Source organism: Chenopodium album, chromosome 2 (genome assembly GCF_948465745.1).
Source record: "Chenopodium album chromosome 2, dcCheAlbu1.1, whole genome shotgun sequence".
NCBI lineage: Eukaryota > Viridiplantae > Streptophyta > Magnoliopsida > Caryophyllales > Amaranthaceae > Chenopodium > Chenopodium album.
The window spans coordinates 74,217,131-74,238,728 of record NC_137835.1 but is presented as its reverse complement, the minus strand read 5'-3'; the positions used below and the strand labels follow the sequence as shown (position 1 = coordinate 74,238,728).

Sequence of the window (21,598 nt, the reverse complement as noted above, 5' to 3'; positions counted from 1 at the left end):
TGTACTGGGATTGTAGGAGTTTAGTAGCTTTGTTGTGACAATTTGATCACTTTGCTTATGTTGTTTAGACTTATTTTAACTATTGTATGTGTTGCTTTATGTTTGCTTTAATTATGGAATTATGTGTTGAAAAGAAATTACGATAAGTTCAAGTTCTACGAAACATATTAAAGTAAAATTAAAAGGACGTTCACAATGCAATGAAATTAATTACATTGGGTGGATTATAATAATATTGGGCCACAATGTTGAAGTTTGGCCGCCCTAATAAAAAAAATACGGGCCACCTTGCCCAACCTCAAACAACCCTCAAATAAAAAATTTACGGGCCACCCAGCCCAATATATGGATAATGGCTGGAAGAGTTGTGGAGTCCAGCATATGGGCATCATATTATGCCCAGTCAATGAAGTGTGACAAACCCACACTTAACGAAATTGATTTCCATTAACACCACATACTTAGGGTGTCCATCCGGACTTTGGATTGGACTGAAGCCAATCCAAAATATATTTGGACTCTCATTTTATAGTCCAAATCCATATCCAAAGTCTACAAAATCCAATCCGATCCAATCCAAATTAAAATTTCATCGTCCGAACACTACAAGAAAAACAATTTTGGGCAACAAAAAATTTCGTCGCCCTAACTTGGTTATTCGTCGCCCATTAGTTTGGGCAACGAACTTCAACTCGTCGTGGGCTCGTCGCCATAGGGTTGACGCCCATTCAAGTTTGGGCGACGTGCTTTCATTTAGTTGCACAAAGCAGGGCATGGGCGTCAGATTATGTTGTTGCCGAAGTTATACCTTTGTGCTACGAATCTTGCTTGTCGTTGCCTTTGTTATTGCTTTTTGGGCAACGACTACAGTATTTCGTCGCCCAAACGTTAAATTGTGACATGGCATACATAGATATGGGCAATAATTATGTCGTCGCCCAAACTAATTTGTGCAACGACTTATTATATCTGTTGCCCAATTTTAAAATATAGCGCCAATTTTAAATCTGAATATTCGTTGGATTTTATCCTAAATTTTTTAATGGGCAACGATTTATGTTTGATTATGTTGTTGCCCAAATCATTGCATGGGCAACAAGTTATGTGTGACTTTATTGTTGTTGTCTTACTAATTTTTTACCGTTCTCCTGCACTCTTTCATATAATATATATCAATATAGTATTCATTGGACAATAGTACATAATAGCTCACAATTTCAATACAATTGCATTTCATAGTTCATAAAAACTGAAAGATCATCAAAAAGTACTACGACTTTCTCCAAGTTCAACTGATGGTCCGAAGGTAATCAAAATTACAACTAAATTTAAAATTTTCTACTAAGAAACAAGTACTATGATCGCACTAAGTTAAATTTATCAATCCCTAGAAATTACTACCTGTAATAAGAGAAAATATATTCAAAATATACATCATATTCCTTGGCTTGTCATGAAAATATCACGATCATTTGTTCCTGTAAAACAATATTCCAAAATTAGATACACGATTTAAAAAGATACATTAAAATAGAATTAAAGCTACAAACTATTGCTTCTTTCACCACATAAAAGGGAGGTCATATTTTTACATATCTTTACAAAAATCTTGATAAATGCATTTTGAAATAATATAAACTCACAATTGTGAAATTTGTCAAATTTAGGGGCAATCACCTCTCCATGTATCAAGTCATAATTAGCATTTTTTTTTCTAATGAACGCTAAATGGTTTGATATGTAATGCATGTTTGTTCTTTGTCAATTAGAGAAATTTGACATTAATAATAATGTATGCTTCCTACACTTGCAATGTAAATCATCTACATATCAGATATACACACATCAAGCTTAGTGAATACACTGTTGCACGTGGAAAAAGCTCCTAAAACTATTGCAGCAGAGTTGTGGCAGCAGTGCAGCAGCAACAGCAGCACGTTGTGGCAGCAGTGCAGCAGCGTTGCGGCAGCACTGCAGCAGCAACAGCATCGTTGCGGCAGCACTGCAGCAGCAACGGCAGCGTTGCGGCAGCACTGCAGCCGCAATAGCAGCGTTGCGGCAGCACTGCAGCTGCAACAGCAGCGTTGCGGCAGCACCACAGCAACAACTGCTGCATTGCGTTCCTTCCACAGACAGATGTGTTGCGGCAGCCCCACATCGTTGCAGCAACATCGAGCAGCGTTGAGGCAGCAACCCAAATTTGATCACAGTACATATAAACCAGAAACTATTAAGTCTCCTATACGGAAGACAATGCAACCCAAATTTGATCACAGTACATTATGATCTAACTTTATAACTCATTGGCCTAAATAAATTAAATCATTTGTGAAAAAATTGCATACCTCATTTCCTCAAACATTTTTAGCATATCTTCTCTTAGTTTATTTTCACGTTCAATGGCTTCCTTGTTCATTCTTGAAAATTCTGCTTTGAGCTCCTCATTTGATGCTTTGAGCTCCTCATTTGATGCTTTAAGTTGTTCATTAGATGCTCTGAGCTCTTCATTTGACGCACTTAGTGTGTGAACTTGAGTAGAGAGTTGAACCCTATCCATATCATCTCCTTGGATTCTAACTTTTGTAGGTGGTCGAGCTCCAGGACCAAGTCCTCTCACATATCCAGATTTAGGTTTTAATACCTTCATATAAGCATCTTTTACACTCAGTGTGTCCTCACCATGTTCTGCGATTTCAGTTTCGTGAAGCCTTTTGAGTTCTTCATAGTTCTTTTCATCATTTGGTTCCCAAATAGTACTTCCATCCTTTTTTATATGCCTATTCAATGAAATCAGCCCAAAAAATTATGCATATTAAGTATGAGATAAGGCTAATGTAGGCATAACTATTTAAATAGTAACATGAAAGACAGAACAACAATAATATCCCTGGGCAATTTCCTTGTAATCTCACATACTTTTTTGTCTTCTCATATAATCTCACATAGATGGGATCTTGTTGCACTTCAGCATGTTCAGATGACCCTTTGACTTGATTGGCAACAATTTGTGGCTCGTTAATCTACGTATGAAAAAAATACACACCATATCATAGAATTTACAATAAATAATGTCTAACTTGTACTTTTTGTAGTAAAAGGCCAAAACTACACACCATATCATAGAAAATTCTTGATGTGGACTTTGCACCATTAGCCGGTGTTTCAGTTAACTTCAGTTTATTTGCTGTGTTCACTTTGCTAATGGCCTACAAGTTGAGCCGGCAAGTTAATGTAGTATAATTGCAAAAATATTTAGCAGATTAGCAATAAATTAAACAAAGGAAGCACATTACCTCTTGTTTTGGGGAACTCCAATACTCATAAACCAACCAATCCCACTGTATCGGATCAATAGTAGAAGGTCTATTGTCTCTAGCCTCTGCCTTTGTTTTGCCTCTATAGTATTTTTCTTTGAGTCTAAACCTCCAATGCCTATATAATATAGAACATTGAAAGTTTAATGCATCAGTCGCGTCCGCACCACCAATCTTTTCAACTAAATTGTATTTTGCCTAGTAAATCATCAAGTTAAAAATAAAAATAAATCTGACAGAACATATCATTATTAATAAAAATAAATCTGACAGAACATATCATTATTAAGCTAATTTACAGGAAGTACAACAAGGCTGTGGGGTGTGGTCAGGCAGGGGGACTGACTTCCCGAAGCAGCTGGCTTCGCCCACCTGAAGGTTGCTTGAAGGTAAACATTGATGCAGCTATAATTATAGGGTATGGGGTGGGCCTTGGTGCTGTTATACGTGATGATAGGGGGCGTTTGATTGCTGTTGCAGTGAAGAGATATCAAGGTGATTTTTCTGTCAAGCTGGCCGAGGCCCTTGCTGCTAGGATGGGGCTACTATTAGCTAAGTCTCTATCCCTTACTAAAGTCAAGTTGGAAGGGGATGCAAGTGCTGTTATTACTGTTGTTAAGCAACAGAAGGTTGGCAGATCAACATAAGGTAATGTTGTTGCACATTATGCTGCTATGATCCCTCCCCCTAGTGGGTCGGAGTTTGTTTTTCTTGACTCTTTTCCCCAAGGAATATTAGCCTTGGCGGATGTTGATTTGGTTTGATTAATAATATTCCCGACTTGCTTTTAAAAAAAAGCTAATTTATCTAACTATATATAACTTTTATAATTGAATTATATATACTTTGACTCACCAAAATCTTGTCATATAAACTTTTCTTCGCATCAGGATCCATTTTAGCCCAATTCCTGTGACAAAAAGAAAATATTAAAATCATAATCATCCACATACACATTAAGAAATGGAAATGATAAAAGGTAATTTTATCAAGTGTAATAGGCATACAATGCATTCAAAGGACAAAACTCTTCCACCCAATTGCTACAATCACATATGAACTCATTTGCCTTTTCACCAACCACACGTCGAAGCTCATCCATAAAAGTTAACGTAATCTTTTCTTCTGGATTTCTTGGTCTTTTGGAAGCATATTTTAAACCCCTACCACGCCTCTTACGATCAGGGAATTTTTGTCGAAGCTCAGCTTGGTCAATCCTTCGCTTTTCACGATAAGTCAACCTTGGTGGTGGTTGTTGAATCTCATTTTCTTGTTGATCTTGTTCTGATGAAGTTGGAATGATTGACATTTTCCTATAAAAAAATCAATAATTAAATAAAATATGAGCAACATTAAATGAGATGGTTCTGCATTCAGAGCAACATAAAATGTAGTTCAAAGAAGTGACTTATGAGCATGAAACTAACTGGTAACATTGTAGAGATCATTTCCTCAAAGATAACAAGCACAAATCATGAAAAAATTTGTTAGGAAACATGGTTTATACTTGTCTATATGCATACTATTATGTGAGTTAATGAATACTGCCTTGCAAAAATAAAAAAATTTGGCCAATAAACAAGCAACATTCATGTTAACTCACTGAAAGAGCATTTTAATTCCCACATGTTAAGCTAGAATTGAGGAGAAAACACATATTACCTACTGTTGATCAGAGTACCAGCCCCTTTATACCTTGCAAAAACCAACCAGTTAGTTAACTAAAACAAACTCCTTAATTAGCCACTTCTTCACCTATATCGAATTCAATATATACTATTTAGAATCACCAAGCTCATTGCTTAAATCTTTTATCATTGTAGGGAATATTTTCAAGCTTTAATCCCACTTAGCTTGAACCCCACTGTGATCATACACTAAAGTACGGTGGCGTCCTAAGGGAAAGAAAGATAGAGCAAAAGAGTCGCCAACAAGTTTTAATAACTTGTAAACCGTTCACGAGGTGAAGGTTACACCCCTTAACGATCCAAGAGATCGTCAACTCCATAAGGTCTAGAACCAAATAAGGGTTCGGGGATGAAGGTACAAATCCAACCTAAAAGAGATTGAATCTGCCCTAATAATAGGCCTCTACTTTATTCTGATCGTATTCATGTGCGCTTTCTGATTAACATGCAATCAATAGGATTAACCCTAAACCTGTTTATCTATGTTGGTTGAATATTAATGCACAAATAAACTATTATTGGCGATCACTTGAAATTATAATCATATTAACCCTAACAAGATTATTAATTATCTTATTAAGCGTGATTACAAGTATAGATTCCCTTTAAACATGCAATAAAAAAGGTGATCAAGCAATAACAATAAATATCAAGCAACATAATAAATTAATAAGTATAATCATGACGATAAAATTATAATCATAATAGTAATAATAATAATAATAATAATAATAATAATAATAATAATAATAATAATAATAATAATAATAATAACAACAACAATAATAATAATAATAATAATAATAATAATAATAATAATAATAATCATAATCATCATGAATTATAACAATTATAATCATAATCATGTTCATGTTAATATTAAAGCATAATAATAGCAAGATCCTAGGCATGATACTAACAAGATTAATAACAAACCCTAGCATGTCACTAAGCAATAAAAATCAAATCTTTAACCCTAACATGATACTAACAATAATAAATATTAGGAAGAACATAGGAAGCATCGTACTTTTAATCATACTTAATATTAAAATTACCCTAGACATGATACTAGGAATATCATAATTACGATTTAAACATGAAATCTACATCATAACATCAATTAAAACCATTAAAGCACTTACTTTGATGCCTCGTACCTCTTTCTAATAACAAAATACACACGTTAGTAACTTCAAGGAAAATAATAATCAAAACAATTAAATCAAATAACTGAAAGAGATATTTGGGACCAAACCCTCAGAAATTAAACCTTTCACGTCTAGGGCGAAGGCAACTTCGAATATGGCTAGGTGTATCTAAGTCTTGCGAATGCGGAATTTTGTATTTGAGAAAAGGCTAGTTTATGAAAAGAGAGAGAGAGAGAATAATCAAGAAAATCTTGATGAGAGTCGGAGAATATTCGTTGAAAAGCTGGTTATTGATGAGAATTGGTGAATTCGTGAATGAAAACGGAGTTTTTAATACGATATTTATAGAGAAAATCAGCCAAAAAGATAAATTAAACAAAACAGAGTCTGACGCACAAAAAACAGAGCTGGCGCCAAACCTGGCTAGCTGGCGCCAGGCCTGGGGTTAGGCACCAAGCCTATTTTCAACGCGTTTTCGAAAATCAGATAAGTTTGCCGTACTGGAGGATAAAATCATATAATTTCCTCGAAAATGCTATTTGATTTTGATTAAAACTCTGAAAAGTCAACAAAAGTCAATTTATCAATGCTAATTGAATTAGGAATGAAAAGAACCTTCTAGAAGAATCTAGAAGACTAAAACCATTCCTAATTGCATTAGGAATGATAAATCATATTAGGCCCTCCCCAAGATCATTGGGCCGTATATAAAGCTCAAACCGGGCCCAGTTTGGTAAATTGGCCATAACTTCCTCAATATTCATCGGAATTGGGCTTATAATATATCGTTAGAAAGGTCTTTGCAAGCCTCATCCAACTAAACTACTATTGGACCCATATCATAGACCAACCAAACTGGATTGGCTGTTTTCTTAAAATAAGTTTTCAAAAACAGAGAGAAGAGAAAAGAAATTAAAACTTTCCGCAACACTAGACTTTCCACACTTTCACTTCATTCGATTATGATTCGATGTGAAAGGTACTCATCACTGGGTTTGGTTTTGGGGAGACACATTTGGGTGTCTACAGAAGCCCCCACTTTGACTGAGTTTGGAGAAACGCAAGTTTCGAAAACAAAAGTCAAAGTATCGATAGGGACGGAGAATGATTCAGAACGTTCTGCGATTCTAAATCACTCTTGTAACGCCGATTCCTGCAAAACTAGCGTTAGTTAAACAGATAAAAGAGTTAAGAAACGCGTATCTTGCACCGTCGAGCACACGTCTCTGAAAGTAACCGATTTGCTGTTGTATCCTTGTTTTGATGACCCCCTGCAAGCTAGAGAATTTCATCCCGCTTGAAAACTGCTACGCCCGTAACTGCTTCCAATATAGAAGATTGCTTCGCCTGAAACGATCTTCCTCCGTTATGATAATATTCCACGTTCAAGGGAATACCATCGAAGATTGCTTCTCTTGAAACAATCCTCATCCGCATTGATAATATTCCACGTCCAAGGGAATACTATCGAAGATTATTTCTCTTGAAATCACCTTCAGTTGCCTTTTGACAACTTTCCACAATCTATGGAACGCCATCTTGTTGTTTGTTTTGACGATCTTCCGCAATCTAGGGAACGCCGTCGATCAATGTTGCTACATCTCGAGCCTTTCCTTGAATCATGGTGACAACCTTTCCAATCATAGCAAAAGTCGTCGAAGACCGCCTCATCATGAACCGCTCTTCTCATATCTTGGTGACAACCTCCACAATCTTAGCGAACGCCGTCAAAGACCGCCCATCTCGTGCTATCTTCTCAAATCTTGGGTGACAACCTCCACAATTTTAGCGAATGCCATCGAAGACCGCCCATCTCGTGCTATCTTCTCAAATATTCGGTGACAACCTCCACAATCTTAGCGAATGCCGTCGAAGACCGCCCATCTCGTGCTATCTACTCAAATCTTTGGTGACAACTTCCACAATCTTAGCGAATGTCGTCTTGCTATTTCAATGTTCACTCGTCTCTGAATAAAAGAGCTTTGATGATATGTCCACGCGTCTCTGAACAATAGAGCTTGAATGATATGCCCACGCGTCTCTGGACGAAGAGCTTCGATACTTGAACGTTTGTTGCGATAATATTCTGAAGAAGAAATTTCCGAAGACCAACGTTTGTCGATCTCTAAAGCTCGCCTGAACTTTGCTTCTGCTAAAACCTGTATGTCGGTGTTTCCGTGATGAGCCAATTCTTAGGCGCTTTAAGCTAAGTGAGACGATCTTTCATCAGGTCGACCACTTATTGTGATTGTAATCAAACTGACTACTTAATCATGTCAAGTTGCTTATAGGGGCTAACTGGCGTACCAAGGAACCCGAAATTGTTGTATGAGGTCGAAATCACCTTTCTGAGAGGCTTCGAGCTCTGTCGGTGCTGAGATATCTCTGGCGCCAAGAATTGGAGTAAGGTCTTCCCTGTTCTGCTGCACCTGTATTTATTTTTTACTATAGAACTTTGCCAACTTCTTTAATCATCTTAGGGTTGACCTAAGGTTTAGCATTGCTTGACTCATTGACTTGACACAACTCAAGGTGTAAACTTGACTCGCTGTGATCGACTGACTCGAGGTTGACTCGACTCGAAGTGAAAAGACATGTGTGACTCATGACCCGTGTGTTCATTGTAATGTGATCGTGTGACTCGAAAATGCAAAATTTTTCCGTCATTTTTGTGGAGGGTATCGACTTTCTCCCGAAAAAGAAAGACGCGAAAAAAGAAAGAAGCGAAGTTTTTGAAGGTGCATGTTGAATGAGCTTAGTCAAATGTCATTTGATACTATCTCTCAAGGTGAAAGGATTAATTCATCCTAGGCTATCTCAATGGTTGACTCAATGATGAAAGTATTTTGGTAACTTAGGCACGGAGGCTAAGCACTTCATACTTCGATGCAATGATGATTATGATTGATGAGTGATGTTGATATGACAAGGCATGCTTCAATGTTGTGTTAAGATTTCATGACAAAGGGTTCCTAAGGGAAGTATATTTGGTCATGTATCTGTGCAGTGTGTGAAAGTGACACTAAAGTTAGGCCGCAAGAGCTAAGTCTGTGGGAAAATATTATTTTTAGAAGAGTCAAATGATGGTGACTCTTAGGCTAGGTAAGCTAATGATATAGGGATCAAGCCCCCAAGTCTAGCTCTAAATGAATAGGGATGAGCATAGGGAATCCCTTGCTATGATCATGGTGTAAGTGTGTGAATGTGAATATGAATGCATGTTTATTACGGCCGCACCTCGATGTGAGGTTGCCTACGTATCCGTTAGGAATCAGGCCGAACGTAGCTCTAGCCGAACCTCGCACAAGTGTGTGTATACCTCAAAAAGTTCTTTTTAAGGGTTGTAACGTGGTTAGGCTAAAGGTTTAAAGAAGAAGGGGATAAAGGCTCAAGACCCTAGATAAGCCCCCAAGGTGTGCAACTTTGCTTTTGAATCTTTATATTTATGCTTGAGTTTCTACTCTTGTTTAGCTCTCTTTTTTTTTTTTTGCTTTAGCATCTATTTTATTTTTATAAGTGTGGGCAATCCCGATCATGCGGTCTATCACTCACTTGGCATTCATGTTTCTCAGGCATGGTACCGAGCACTCGATAAGAGACGCAATCTGAGACGTGTTCATATCAAAGATATTTTCATATCAAAGACATTGGAACACTTACCCTTTTGTGCACTTTTATTATTTTTTTTTTGCTTATTTTTGCTATTTTAATCTCTTGAATTTGCTCAAGCTTTCTTTAGAATTGCAAAAGTTGCACATCATCCCATCCCAAGGTTAGGTAGATATGGGTTGAAAAAAGAAAGGTCTTTCGTTAGACGAGGCTCAAAGTGGTTTATGAAGAAAGGATTGTAAATTAGAAAGGTGAAAGGAGATATGATGTGGCTACAAGGGGTGCCTCAAATCATTGGTATACCTTGTGCTTAATTCGATATGGATTTTTTTTTTTTTTTTTTGGCAATAAAATGATCATATATAAGGAAATAAATGCTCATTTTATTAAAGGAAAATAAATAATGATCCTACAAAATAAATCTAAGGAGATTAAAAGGGTGCCTATGCTAGACTTATTGGGGAAAGGGTAAAAAATAAAGAAGAAATAGAAAAAAGAGGTCACGAAATCTTGTCGTTGAAGCTCGCCTCTTGTCTTGTGTTGTTTCCTTTACCATCACTCGCTCTTCTTGTTAACTGGAGGCATGGGAAACTTGTTATTATCAATCAAATGTTGGATAGCCTCCTTTAGCTTCCAACAGCTCTCAGTAGTATGACCCCTACCTTGATGGTACTTGCAGTGTTCGTCTGGATTCCAACTAGGCAATCTCTTTTCAGGTGCGGGATCTTGAATAGGTCCAATGGGAGTAATGAGTCCTTTAGCATTGAGTCGATCGAAGGCAGTATCGTAGCTCATCCCAATGGGGGTGAAGTCTTTCCTTAGTTTCTTCTTAGATCCTTAATTGTCCATGGCTAAGACACCATTATGGTCAAAGGTACTAACATTATTACTAGAGTGGGCGTTTTCAAAAGAAGAAGGATTGTCGTTCCTCTTTCCTTTCCAGCCACCGTGGTTACTATTGTTAGTAGCTTTTTTCTTTGCGAGGTCGTCTTCGATTTCAATTCCGATGTCATAAACGGCCTTGAAAGTATTCAAGTTGTGTTGATATTTTAAGTGCTTTGAATATTTTTCTTGGAGATTCTTGATAAACATCCTCACAGACTCCTTTTCGGTGGGGACCTCAATCATCTTGGCGGAAGTTTCCCTCCATTTATTAAAGAAAGAAGTAAAGCCTTCATTCTCTTTTTGTCTTAGCATCTCAAGTTGTCTATGGTCGGTTTCAACTTGGATATTGCACTTGTACCTATCAACGAAAGCGTTTACTATCGATTCCCAGGTAGAGGTTTTCTCCTTGTCAAGGGAGAAGTACCATTGTTGGCAAACGGTTTCAAGAGATAGTGAGAACAGAGAGGGAAAAACCTTCTTATCGATACCCTTAATACTCATTATGGTTTCAAAAGCTCTTAGATGAAAGTAAGGATTATCTGTTGCCTTGAATTTTGGGATGTCAGTGGCGTTGAACTTATGCGGAAGAAGTTCCTTGTCCAGGGAGACCCCTTGTGAACTCATGCCCTGAAATTTATAGTCACTAGATAGCTTCCTCAAACTTTCTTGCATGAGGTTCATTTGTTGTTGCTTCACGGGATCATCGACCTTAAGGGTGAGAAGCTTCAGTGTTTCAGTCATGGTAACTAGTTGGTTCCTAAGCTCATTGACTTCTTCTTGAGTTGCCATTATCCTTTTAGCCTTCCTTTTTTGACGAATCGGTTTATCGAAAAGTGAAACTTGAATAAAGAGGTTGTCCTTGATTAATCGCCCTTCTCTCCTCGACCAAGTACTGTGGAAAAGGAATTTGGGGATATTCATTGTTAATTATTTAACTCAAACTCTATTCAACATGCAATGGATGGAGGAAGTGAAGAAATATTGGAAGAATGTGAAGAAGATTTAGGTGGAGGGATATGAAGAATTAGGAATAGAATGTACCCCCCAACTCAAATGACGGAAAAGACCGACTCATGCATGAACCTAAGACATGGTCATGGTGTGAAAAGAGTATGTACAAAGTGTGTGCTAATACTAGTGAGTGTAGGTGACATGTTAAGACTCGTGTCATGACCATGTGGCTAGACTATGTGACTAGGCTCAAGCAAAGACTAAGTTAAGACTTCACGTACATGCATTAAACTGGACAGACTGTGGTATTTTAATCATAACTTTTTATCTCTGACTCTGATTTGGATGAAACCAATGCCAAATTAAATATAAAACTCGGGGCTACAGATCCATAGGTTGTACGACTCGTAGTTCTTCCTATAACTCCGGCTATGACCAAAAAACGTTGACGTTTGTGCAGTATACGGGAATAAAAATCCGGGTTGACTTAAAGGAACTATGACTCGATTTTATATTTATTTATTAGCTAAAATTAATTAATTAATTAATTAAACAAAGTCCTTTAGTCATTAATCAGTTTATTTAGTCTTAACACAAATCAAACAAACGGTTAGGAAAAATCACATAGAGTATGCACAACAAATAATGCACAATTAGTCAAGTAGGCACAATATGATGCAATGCGTTTGCAACCTAACCATGGCTCTAGTTCTCTAAAGTTCGGGATATGGTTTAGTCAATAGAGGGTCCATGGTTAATTGTCCAGGTGCACCGCGCGGAAGCCTAACCGTGAAGGGTTGGCGCGAGTGGATGGGACACCGCGAGCTTTAGAAAAAACTCGCTTCCATGGTTTGGTGAATTCAACATCTCGGATGTACCCTTTGTTGCACGGAGCGTTCAATCAGGTAGATGGAGCATGAATTCCCAGAGGGTTATGTCCATATGTAGAACACATATGGGTTTCAGAAAAGTGAGAAAAAATTCAATCAGGAAGTAGGATCGAACAAACAATACGAAAAACCGGTCGAAATTAGAATGCATATTTCTGGCTCGGTATTGGGGGAAATTGGCGCCAGCAAACAGAGACTGGCGCTAGCTTTTAGCTGTAGCGCCTGGCGCCAATACTGGCGTCTGGCGCTACGACTAAAATGCTGGCGCCAAGCTCTGGCCCCTAACGCTACTTCCCACGCTACTTCCCACATGCCTCAGCAGCTTTCTGTGCTCGATAAAATTTTCCAGTTTCGCGCGGTGTTATTTCGGTCCTAGTTGTGAAAGATATTTCTCAAATTTCCTACGTGTAAAATCCTATGTTTTTAACTCATTACGGATGGTCTTTCAAATGAGATCTTTTTTATGCATATGACAATAATGTTAATCAAAATTACGCACATGAAATACTTAGAACGTTTCGAGTCTCATCCACTCATTCTAAATCATTGCCGAAACAAATTAAGGAATTGAAATAGAAATCCTCCCCAGTGGAGTCGCCAAAAACTGTAGGGAATATTTTCAAGCTTTAATCCCACTTAGCTTGAACCCCATTGTGATCATACACTAAAGTACGGTGGCGTCCAAAGGGAAAGAAGATAGAGCAAAAGAGTCGCCAACAAGTTTTAGGAACTTGTAAACCGTTCACGAGGTGAAGGTTACACCCCTTAACGATCCAAGAGATCGTCAACTCCATAAGGTCTAGAACCAAATAAGGGTTCGGGGATGAAGGTACAAATCCAACCTAAAAGAGATTGAATCTGCCCTAATAATAGGCCTCTACTTTATTCTGATCGTATTCATGTGCGCTTTCTGATTAACATGCAATCAATAGGATTAACCCTAAACCTGTTTATCTATGTTGGTTGAATATTAATGCACAAATAAACTATTATTGGCGATCACTTGAAATTATAATCATATTAACCCTAACAAGATTATTAATTATCTTATTAAGCGTGATTACAAGTATAGATTCCCTTTAAACATGCAATAAAAAAGGTGATCAAGCAATAACAATAAATATCAAGCAACATAATAAATTAATAAGTATAATCATGACGATAAAATTATAATCATAATAGTAATAATAATAATAATAATAATAATAATAATAATAATAATAATAATAATAATAATAATAACAATAACAATAACAATAACAATAACAATAACAATAACAATAACAATAACAATAACAATAACAATAACAATAACAATAACAATAATAATAATAATAATAATAATAATAATAATAATAATAATAATAATAATAATAATAATAATAATAATCATAATCATCATGAATTATAACAATTATAATCATAATCATGTTCATGTTAATATTAAAGCATAATAATAGCAAGATCCTAGGCATGATACTAACAAGATTAATAACAAACCCTAGCATGTCACTAAGCAATAAAAATCAAATCTTTAACCCTAACATGATACTAACAATAATAAATATTAGGAAGAACATAGGAAGCATCGTACTTTTAATCATACTTAATATTAAAATTACCCTAGACATGATACTAGGAATATCATAATTACGATTTAAACATGAAATCTACATCATAACATCAATTAAAACCATTAAAGCACTTACTTTGATGCCTCGTACCTCTTTCTAATAACAAAATACACACGTTAGTAACTTTTAGGAAAATAATAATCAAAACAATTAAATCAAATAACTGAAAGAGATATTTGGGACCAAACCCTCAGAAATTAAACCTTTCACGTCTAGGGCGAAGGCAACTTCGAATATGGCTAGGTGTATCTAAGTCTTGCGAATGCGGAATTTTGTATTTGAGAAAAGGCTAGTTTATGAAAAGAGAGAGAGAGAAAGAATAATCAAGAAAATCTTGATGAGAGTTGGTGAATATTCATTGAAAAGCTGGTTATTGATGAGAATCGGTGAATTCGTGAATGAAAACAGAGTTTTTAATACGATATTTATAGAGAAAATCAGCCAAAAAGATAAATTAAACAAAACAGAGTCTGACGCACAAAAAACAGAGCTGGCGCCAACCCTGGCTAGCTGTTGCCAGGCACCAACACTAGCGCTAGGCGCCAATGGCTAGCGCCAGGCGCCAGGCCTGGTTCCAGGCGCCAAGGCCTGGGGTTAGGCGCCAAGCCTATTTTCAACGCGTTTTCGAAAATCAGATAAGTTTGCCGTACTGGAGGATACAATCATATAATTTCCTCGAAAATGCTATTTGATTTTGATTAAAACTCTGAAAAGTCAACAAAAGTCAATTTATCAATGCTAATTGAATTAGGAATGAAAAGAACCTTCTAGAAGAATCTAGAAGACTAAAACTATTCCTAATTGCATTAGGAATAATAAATCATATTAGGCCCTCCCCAAGATCATTGGGCCGTATATAAAGCTCAAACCAGGCCCAGTTTGGTAAATTGGCCATAACTTCCTCAATATTCATCGGAATTGGGCTTATAATATATCGTTGGAAAGGTCTTTGCAAGCCTCATCCAACTACACTACTATTGGACCCATATCATGGACCAACCAAACTGGATTGGCTGTTTTCTTAAAATAAGTTTTCAAAAACAGAGAGAAGAGAAAAGAAATTAAAACTTTCTGCAACACTAGACTTTCCACACTTTCACTTTATTCGATTATGATTCGACGTGAAAGGTACTCATCACTGGGTTTGGTTTTGGGGAGACACATTTGGGTGTCTACAATCATCCATTAGCATAAGTGAACTAAAACATAATCTAAATTATAAAAGCAACAATTAGTTACAGTTAGCTACTACTTACTCTACACAAATACATAAACAAAAACAGAAAATTAGTTAAACCAAGAGGTTATAGACATTATAACTAAAGCAAAAGCTTTGATAAAGCATTTGAGCATATTTAATTATTTAACTAGTTTCAAATATATAAATAAATGACTCTTTCATATGCTAAGTACGTTATTCACTAGAACTATCATTGTCATCATCATTGTCTTCAAGGTCATCGTTAAGAGCCTGCAATGTAGATTCCATATTAGACAATTCTTCCTCCTCCTCTTCTTCTTCTTCTTCTTCCTCCTATTCCTCTTCATCCTCATTAATGAAATCATCTCCTTGGTTGATATTAGCGTACACCACTTCATTTTCAACATCATCCCTAATTATATTAATGTCTTCATCATTTTCATAGTTAGTAACCGGTGGAGCCACATGATCCCATAATGATTCGCTTTCATGAGTATCTTCATCATTAGGGAAATCAAAGAAGTTTCGTGGATTTGCCTTAATTCCATATCTCCAATCTGTTTCATTATGAGCAGTCACATAGAAAACTTGTTCAATTTGAGAAGCTAAAGCGAATGACTCATTGGTTCTTAACCTCCGAGTAACATTGATAAGCACTGCTTCTAAATTGTCTTTTTTTAATCCCTTTCCCGTCACTAAAAACGTCAAACCACTTACATTTAAACAAAACAACTTTGGGACTTGTTCGATTTTTTAAGGCACCATACTCTAACACAATAACCTCCTCTAAAATCCCATAAAAATTCTTTTCTCCACTTTCCTCATCGCCTCTAACCACCACACCACTATTTTGAGTTTTTCGATTTCTTTGCCGTTTTTTGGTGTGAAATCTAAATCCATTAATGATATATCCATCATAAGTCACAACACGTTTCATGGGTCCTCTTGCTAAACAAAATAACTCTTCGGTAATCCTTACATCCCCATCTTTCCACGGCTTAATAATCTGTATTTCACAATAAGTAATAAAGAAAACAATCAAGAAAAGAGAAAAAAATATATAATAGGAAAAAAAAAAAGGGTGTGCTCACTTACCCTATTCTCCAACCACTTGTAAAAGTCAATCTTTGGAAGACTCGTATCATTTAGATACTCACTAACCAAAGAAATTAAGGAACTAATAGTTAGTTAATTGTATATATTTTTAATAAAAAAAATTTCAAATCAATCACATCATAACACTTACTCTAAGAAAGGTTGTGCTTCGTCACAATTTTTTAGAACATAAAGGTGAGCTTCTTTCCATTCATCAAAAGCCAGTTGCTTTATATTTACCTTCCCTAAAGACTTGCCCATTTTAGAAAAAACGGACAGGGTATGGAGTTGTTGATGATCGATATCGTCATTTCGATCTAGACGGTTAAATTGCGTCTCAATCTTAGAAATATATCTTGAGCAAAATGTTAGACATTCCATTTCTATGTACCCATTAGCAATTGAAGCTTCAGGGTGAGCTTTGTTCCGTACATATGATTTAAATGTCCTCATCGCCCTTTTTCAAAAAAAAAGTTAGTTATAATCTATAAGTATTTATTTATATATAAAACCTATTTTTTTATATAAATTAAAACCTTACCTTTCAATACGATACATCCATCGATAATGTACTGGGCCGGCAATCCTAACCTCAGTGGCCAAGTGAATTGGAAGATGTATCATCACATCAAAAAATGCAGGAACGAATATACGTTCTAACTTGCACAAGGTGATTGCGATATTTGATTCCATTTGCTCTAAGTCGGAAACCTTCAAAGTTTTTGAGCATAATTGCTTGAAAAATAAACTGAGCTCCCTTAAAGGCTCCAACACTTTCTCATCTATGACACCCTTAAAGGCAGGGGTAAGCAAATCTTGCATGAAAACATGGAAGTCATGAGTTTTCATTCCCATGATCTTTCCATCTTATAAAGATGTACACCGCGATATATTTGAACCATATGCATCAGGAAAAGCTAAGTTAGACAAAAAGGTGACTATTTTTCTTCGTTCATTCAAAGTTAGGTTGTATGTTGCTGGAGGGATTTTATATTTTTTATCTCCTAAATGCTTGGCACGTAATTGACTATGCATCTTCATATCATCTAAGTCCAATCGCGCATTTATGGTGTCTTTATTCTTCCCTGATAAATCAAGTAGTGTGCCTAATATAATTTCACAAACATTTTTTTCTATATGCATAACATCTAAGTTGTGTCGCACTAAAAGATGTCTCCAATATGGCAATTGAAAGAAAACACTTATTTTTTTCCATTGATGCACAATGTATTGTTCGCCTCTCTTTCGTTTTCTGGTAACACCTTTTCCAAATTCCACATTTGAATAGCCACTCAATTGCTCTAAAACATCATGTCCTGTAAGTGGAGTAGGAGGAGGACCCCGTTCAACTTTTCCACCAAACAAATTCCTATTACGTCTCCCTTTGTGATCTAGCTCTAAAAACACTCTGTTATCCATATAACAATATTTGCGCCCATGTTTTAACCAAGCTGATCTTGTATCTTTATGACAATTAGGGCATGCACGTTCTCCTTTAGTACTCCAACCAGAGAGATTAGGAAAGTCACTAATAGTCCACAACAACACTGCTCGCATATTAAATGTCTCTTTGGCATGAGCATCAAAAGTTTTTACCCCTGTCTCCCACAATTCCTTTAGTTCATCAATTAGAGGTTGCAAAAAAACATCTATATCATTTCCCGGAGATTTGGGACCGGGAATTAGCAAAGATAATATCATGTTATCACTTTTCATGCACATCCAAGGAGGTAAGTTATATGGAACTAACATCACTGGCCAAATGCTATATCTGCTACTCATGTTAGCACCGGGATTAAAGCCATCACTTGCCAAACCCAAGCGTATGTTACGAGCATCAGCAGCAAAGTCTGGATATATTTTATCCAAGGACTTCCATGCTTCTGAATCAGCTGGGTGTCTCATTACCTCATCTTTTGAGCATTCATCCTTATGCCATCGCATGTCCTTTGCTAACTTCGAGGAGACAAAGATCCTTTGCAACCTTGGAATGAGAGGAAAATGACGTAAAACTAATTGAGGAATTCAAGTTTTCTTTTCAGCAACACCCTCGTCTTCGTCACCAGAAGACACATCACCACCTTGCACAACTTTTTCCTTCCATCTAGGAGTCAAGCATTTAGGGCATTTTTCTTCATTTGCAAACTCCTTGCGATACAAAATGCAATGGTTAACACATGCATCGATCTTTACATAATCCAATCCTAATGCTTTTGTATATTTTTTTGATTCATAAGAATTAGATGGAAATTTTTTATCATGATTAAATGCCCTATGTAATGATTCAATAACATTGAAAAAGACTTATCACTCCACTTGTTGCTAACTTTAATGTGTAGTAATGTGATAAGAAACTCTAATCTCTTAAATGTCTTGCACCCTGGATATAATTCGGCCTCCATGTCTTCGAGCAATGTCATTAACTCCTTACTAGGAGTTTCATCATTGCCACTACTAGAACCAAACTCCATGGCGTTACCACCATCACTATGAACCTCATAAGTTGTACTATTATTCCATGCATTTGTGGCATCAAAAACCAATGGAGCCATGTCATCAAATGGTATATCATCATCATCGTCATTATCTGAGGCCTCCATCGTGTTATCATCTTCATTATTAACATCTAGCCCACCACTTTCTCCGTGACTCACCCATGGGTTATAACTACTATCTATACCATATACTAGTAAGTGGCATTGCATAGTTTTTCGATCATGGGCCAAACTCAATCTACAGTTTAAACAAGGACATTTCAACAAGGTGTCATCATTTTTTTCCCTGTAAGCAAACTTTAAAAACTCGCCGACTCCTGCTTTATACTCTGGTTTTCGTCTACCCTTTATACCATTGTGGTTCATCCAAGTTCGATCTCTATTCATTCTTGAAATTTAAAATAAAAGATAGTCCGTAACAGCATAATAGCAAAAAAAATAGTTAGTTAAAAAATCAAGAAAAAGTTTATAGGTTAAAAACAATCAAATTATGCCAATTTAATCACCTCCACTTCCGAAAAAATATCAAAGTATAGCTAATGCTTAGGATTTTTGTGTTATCCTAAAAATCTAAAATACAAAGTACCATTCTTATTTATATTTTCTTTTAGGCCTACTATTTTACATACTGATAGCTTTTTGTAGTCAAAATTTTAATAATAAATTATAAAAACAAAGAACAAAAAAAATTAGTCATCTACAAGTTAATAATAAGAACTATCCATCCACACAAACTAATTATTAATCCATATCCTAAGCACACCAATTAATAAGAACTATCCATCCACATAAACTAATTATTAATCCATATATTAAGCACACCAATTAAGTCAAAAAGTGTATACACAATTACATATATCATATGCAAAGAAGCTTCTTTATTATATCATTTTTCTTGCATTAATTTGGCCAAGGCATACTACTGGATAAATTTCATCAAAACATATCTCTTAAAGCAATAAGTTCAGGTACTATTCAAATCATATAGCTGCACAAAATTGATAATAATTAAGCTAGTACTCATCAAAGAAACATACTCAAAATTCAACCCATATAGATATATATATATATATATATATAAGTATAATACAATCAAAAGCAATCAAATAAAAAAACACCAACTTGAATATTGGTAGCTTGATCAAGAAACACTAATGTTCAGATCTTCTTTGAAGCTCCTAAGCTCCTGAACAAAAGGGGTAATAGAAGGATCTTTACAATTAAGCAAAAAAATTAATTAGTTCGTGGTACATTATAGTCAGGTTCTTATTTGCACATGAGTTAATCAGAATGAAAGTCAATATTTATCATACTCTACTGATTCTGCTCACTCATATTACATGGGTAGTTCAAATAAAGATTCTAGTTTGCCATATTTTAAAATAAGACATGTTCTCTTATAATTGAATCTCTCTATATGTAGTCAATTTACTCATGTAATAATTAGAATGTTAAGTTCTATATTGTAAATCTGTAACAAACTAACAACAACTGAAATTATAAAAAATCAGACCCGATAGAAAACCACTTATCAAAGTAATTAAACTAATATCATTGTCCTTCAACATCCTAAATACAATATAATTCTCACTGAATATTAAGCGAGCTAATATCCTCTAATATGCTCTCTAATAATTGATATTACACGAGCAATTATAATTCAATCAAATTCTGGGTTAATCTTACCCAACTAAGAATCCTTACAATTTCTTGGGACAAATCTGTCATCTAAGCTTCTTACATCACGCCAAACAAAATCAGGGAAATTAACCAAAACTAATAGTGTCATTGATCTAAATTGGGAAAATTAGAAGCATAGAATATTTTCAAGAACAAATTTTGCATTTCATTATTGAAACAAAACTCGAATGTCACTCGATTAATATAGAAAAGAACAATTATTTTGCATCAAAATCTTTTTTTTTACAGAAAACAAAATTCGATTGATATTAACCACTATATAACTGACCCGTTAAGAGGATGCGTTGAAGCCGTTGTTATCGCCTCCCTTAACCACCGCCGGACCACCTATGAAATTAACAAACAAATTAGGGTTTGACAAAATTACAAACTAGAAAGTAATATTGAGAAAGGAAAAACTTGGATTTAGATATTGTATAAAGAAACATAATTGACCAAAAACACGCAAAAACTATAGCTCTTCAATGGCTTTTTCAAGCTCTGGTACAAATAGGGGACAGAGGAAAGGGAAGAACTGAAGTAATGAAACTGATGATGTACGGAGTTTAATATTTGAAGTTTTGGCATATTTGGGATTTTTATTAAGCGGGTTTTATTTCCGCCCAATTTTAATTGATGGGCAACGACATTAAACATCCTTTTCAGCCCAATTTAATTGGTTTGGGCAATGGGTTAAGTTATTTTGTTGCCCCAGTCATATTAATGGGCAACTATCAATAATTTCGTGGCCCATTTATGAATAAGGGCAACGCAAATCTTGGTCGTCGCCTGTTATTGTACACTGGGCGACAAAATTTACCTCGTGGTCCATAATTAGATGTTTGGGCGACGATTATTAATTTTGTCGCCCATAAATTATTAATCCGTTGCCCAAAATTGTTTTTCTTATAGTGGAATCCAGTCCGATCCAATCCAAATTAATAATAATAAAAAAAATTCCTAAGAAATGATTTAGGGTTTGCAGTATATAGTAATGAGGGGATT

The 21,598-nt window shown here is 35.7% G+C and overlaps 1 protein-coding gene and 1 long non-coding RNA gene across 6 annotated transcripts; both read right to left on the bottom strand.

The window, feature by feature from the left end:
• Positions 1-1,307: 1,307 nt before the first annotated feature.
• LOC145587537 (uncharacterized) lies at positions 1,308-4,461 on the bottom strand. 3 transcript variants are annotated; one of them, XM_081644281.1, is made up of 6 exons: positions 4,322-4,461; positions 4,170-4,224; positions 3,294-3,488; positions 2,917-3,020; positions 2,346-2,777; positions 1,308-1,478 (listed from the first exon to the last, which is right to left on the bottom strand). In XM_081644281.1, exons 1-6 carry the CDS (start codon positions 4,414-4,416, stop codon positions 1,469-1,471), a joined length of 891 nt encoding a protein of 296 aa, XP_081500407.1. In that variant the 5' UTR covers positions 4,417-4,461; the 3' UTR covers positions 1,308-1,468. The 3 variants fall into 3 exon arrangements, with proteins under 3 accessions (XP_081500407.1, XP_081500401.1, XP_081500411.1); XM_081644275.1 differs by lacking the exon at positions 1,308-1,478 and having other exon boundaries at positions 2,167-2,777; XM_081644285.1 differs by lacking the exon at positions 1,308-1,478 and having other exon boundaries at positions 2,167-2,777; positions 3,294-3,432; positions 4,322-4,399.
• Positions 4,462-4,486: 25 nt separating this feature from the next.
• On the bottom strand, positions 4,487-21,152 carry LOC145587524 (uncharacterized). Of its 3 annotated transcripts, XR_014101293.1 has the most exons (4): positions 21,050-21,152; positions 20,883-20,941; positions 20,036-20,125; positions 4,487-4,627 (listed from the first exon to the last, which is right to left on the bottom strand). It is a non-coding gene; the product is annotated as an uncharacterized LOC145587524 (long non-coding RNA). The 3 variants fall into 3 exon arrangements; XR_014101289.1 differs by having other exon boundaries at positions 20,883-21,141; XR_014101286.1 differs by having other exon boundaries at positions 20,036-20,099; positions 20,883-21,141.
• Positions 21,153-21,598: the final 446 nt, after the last annotated feature.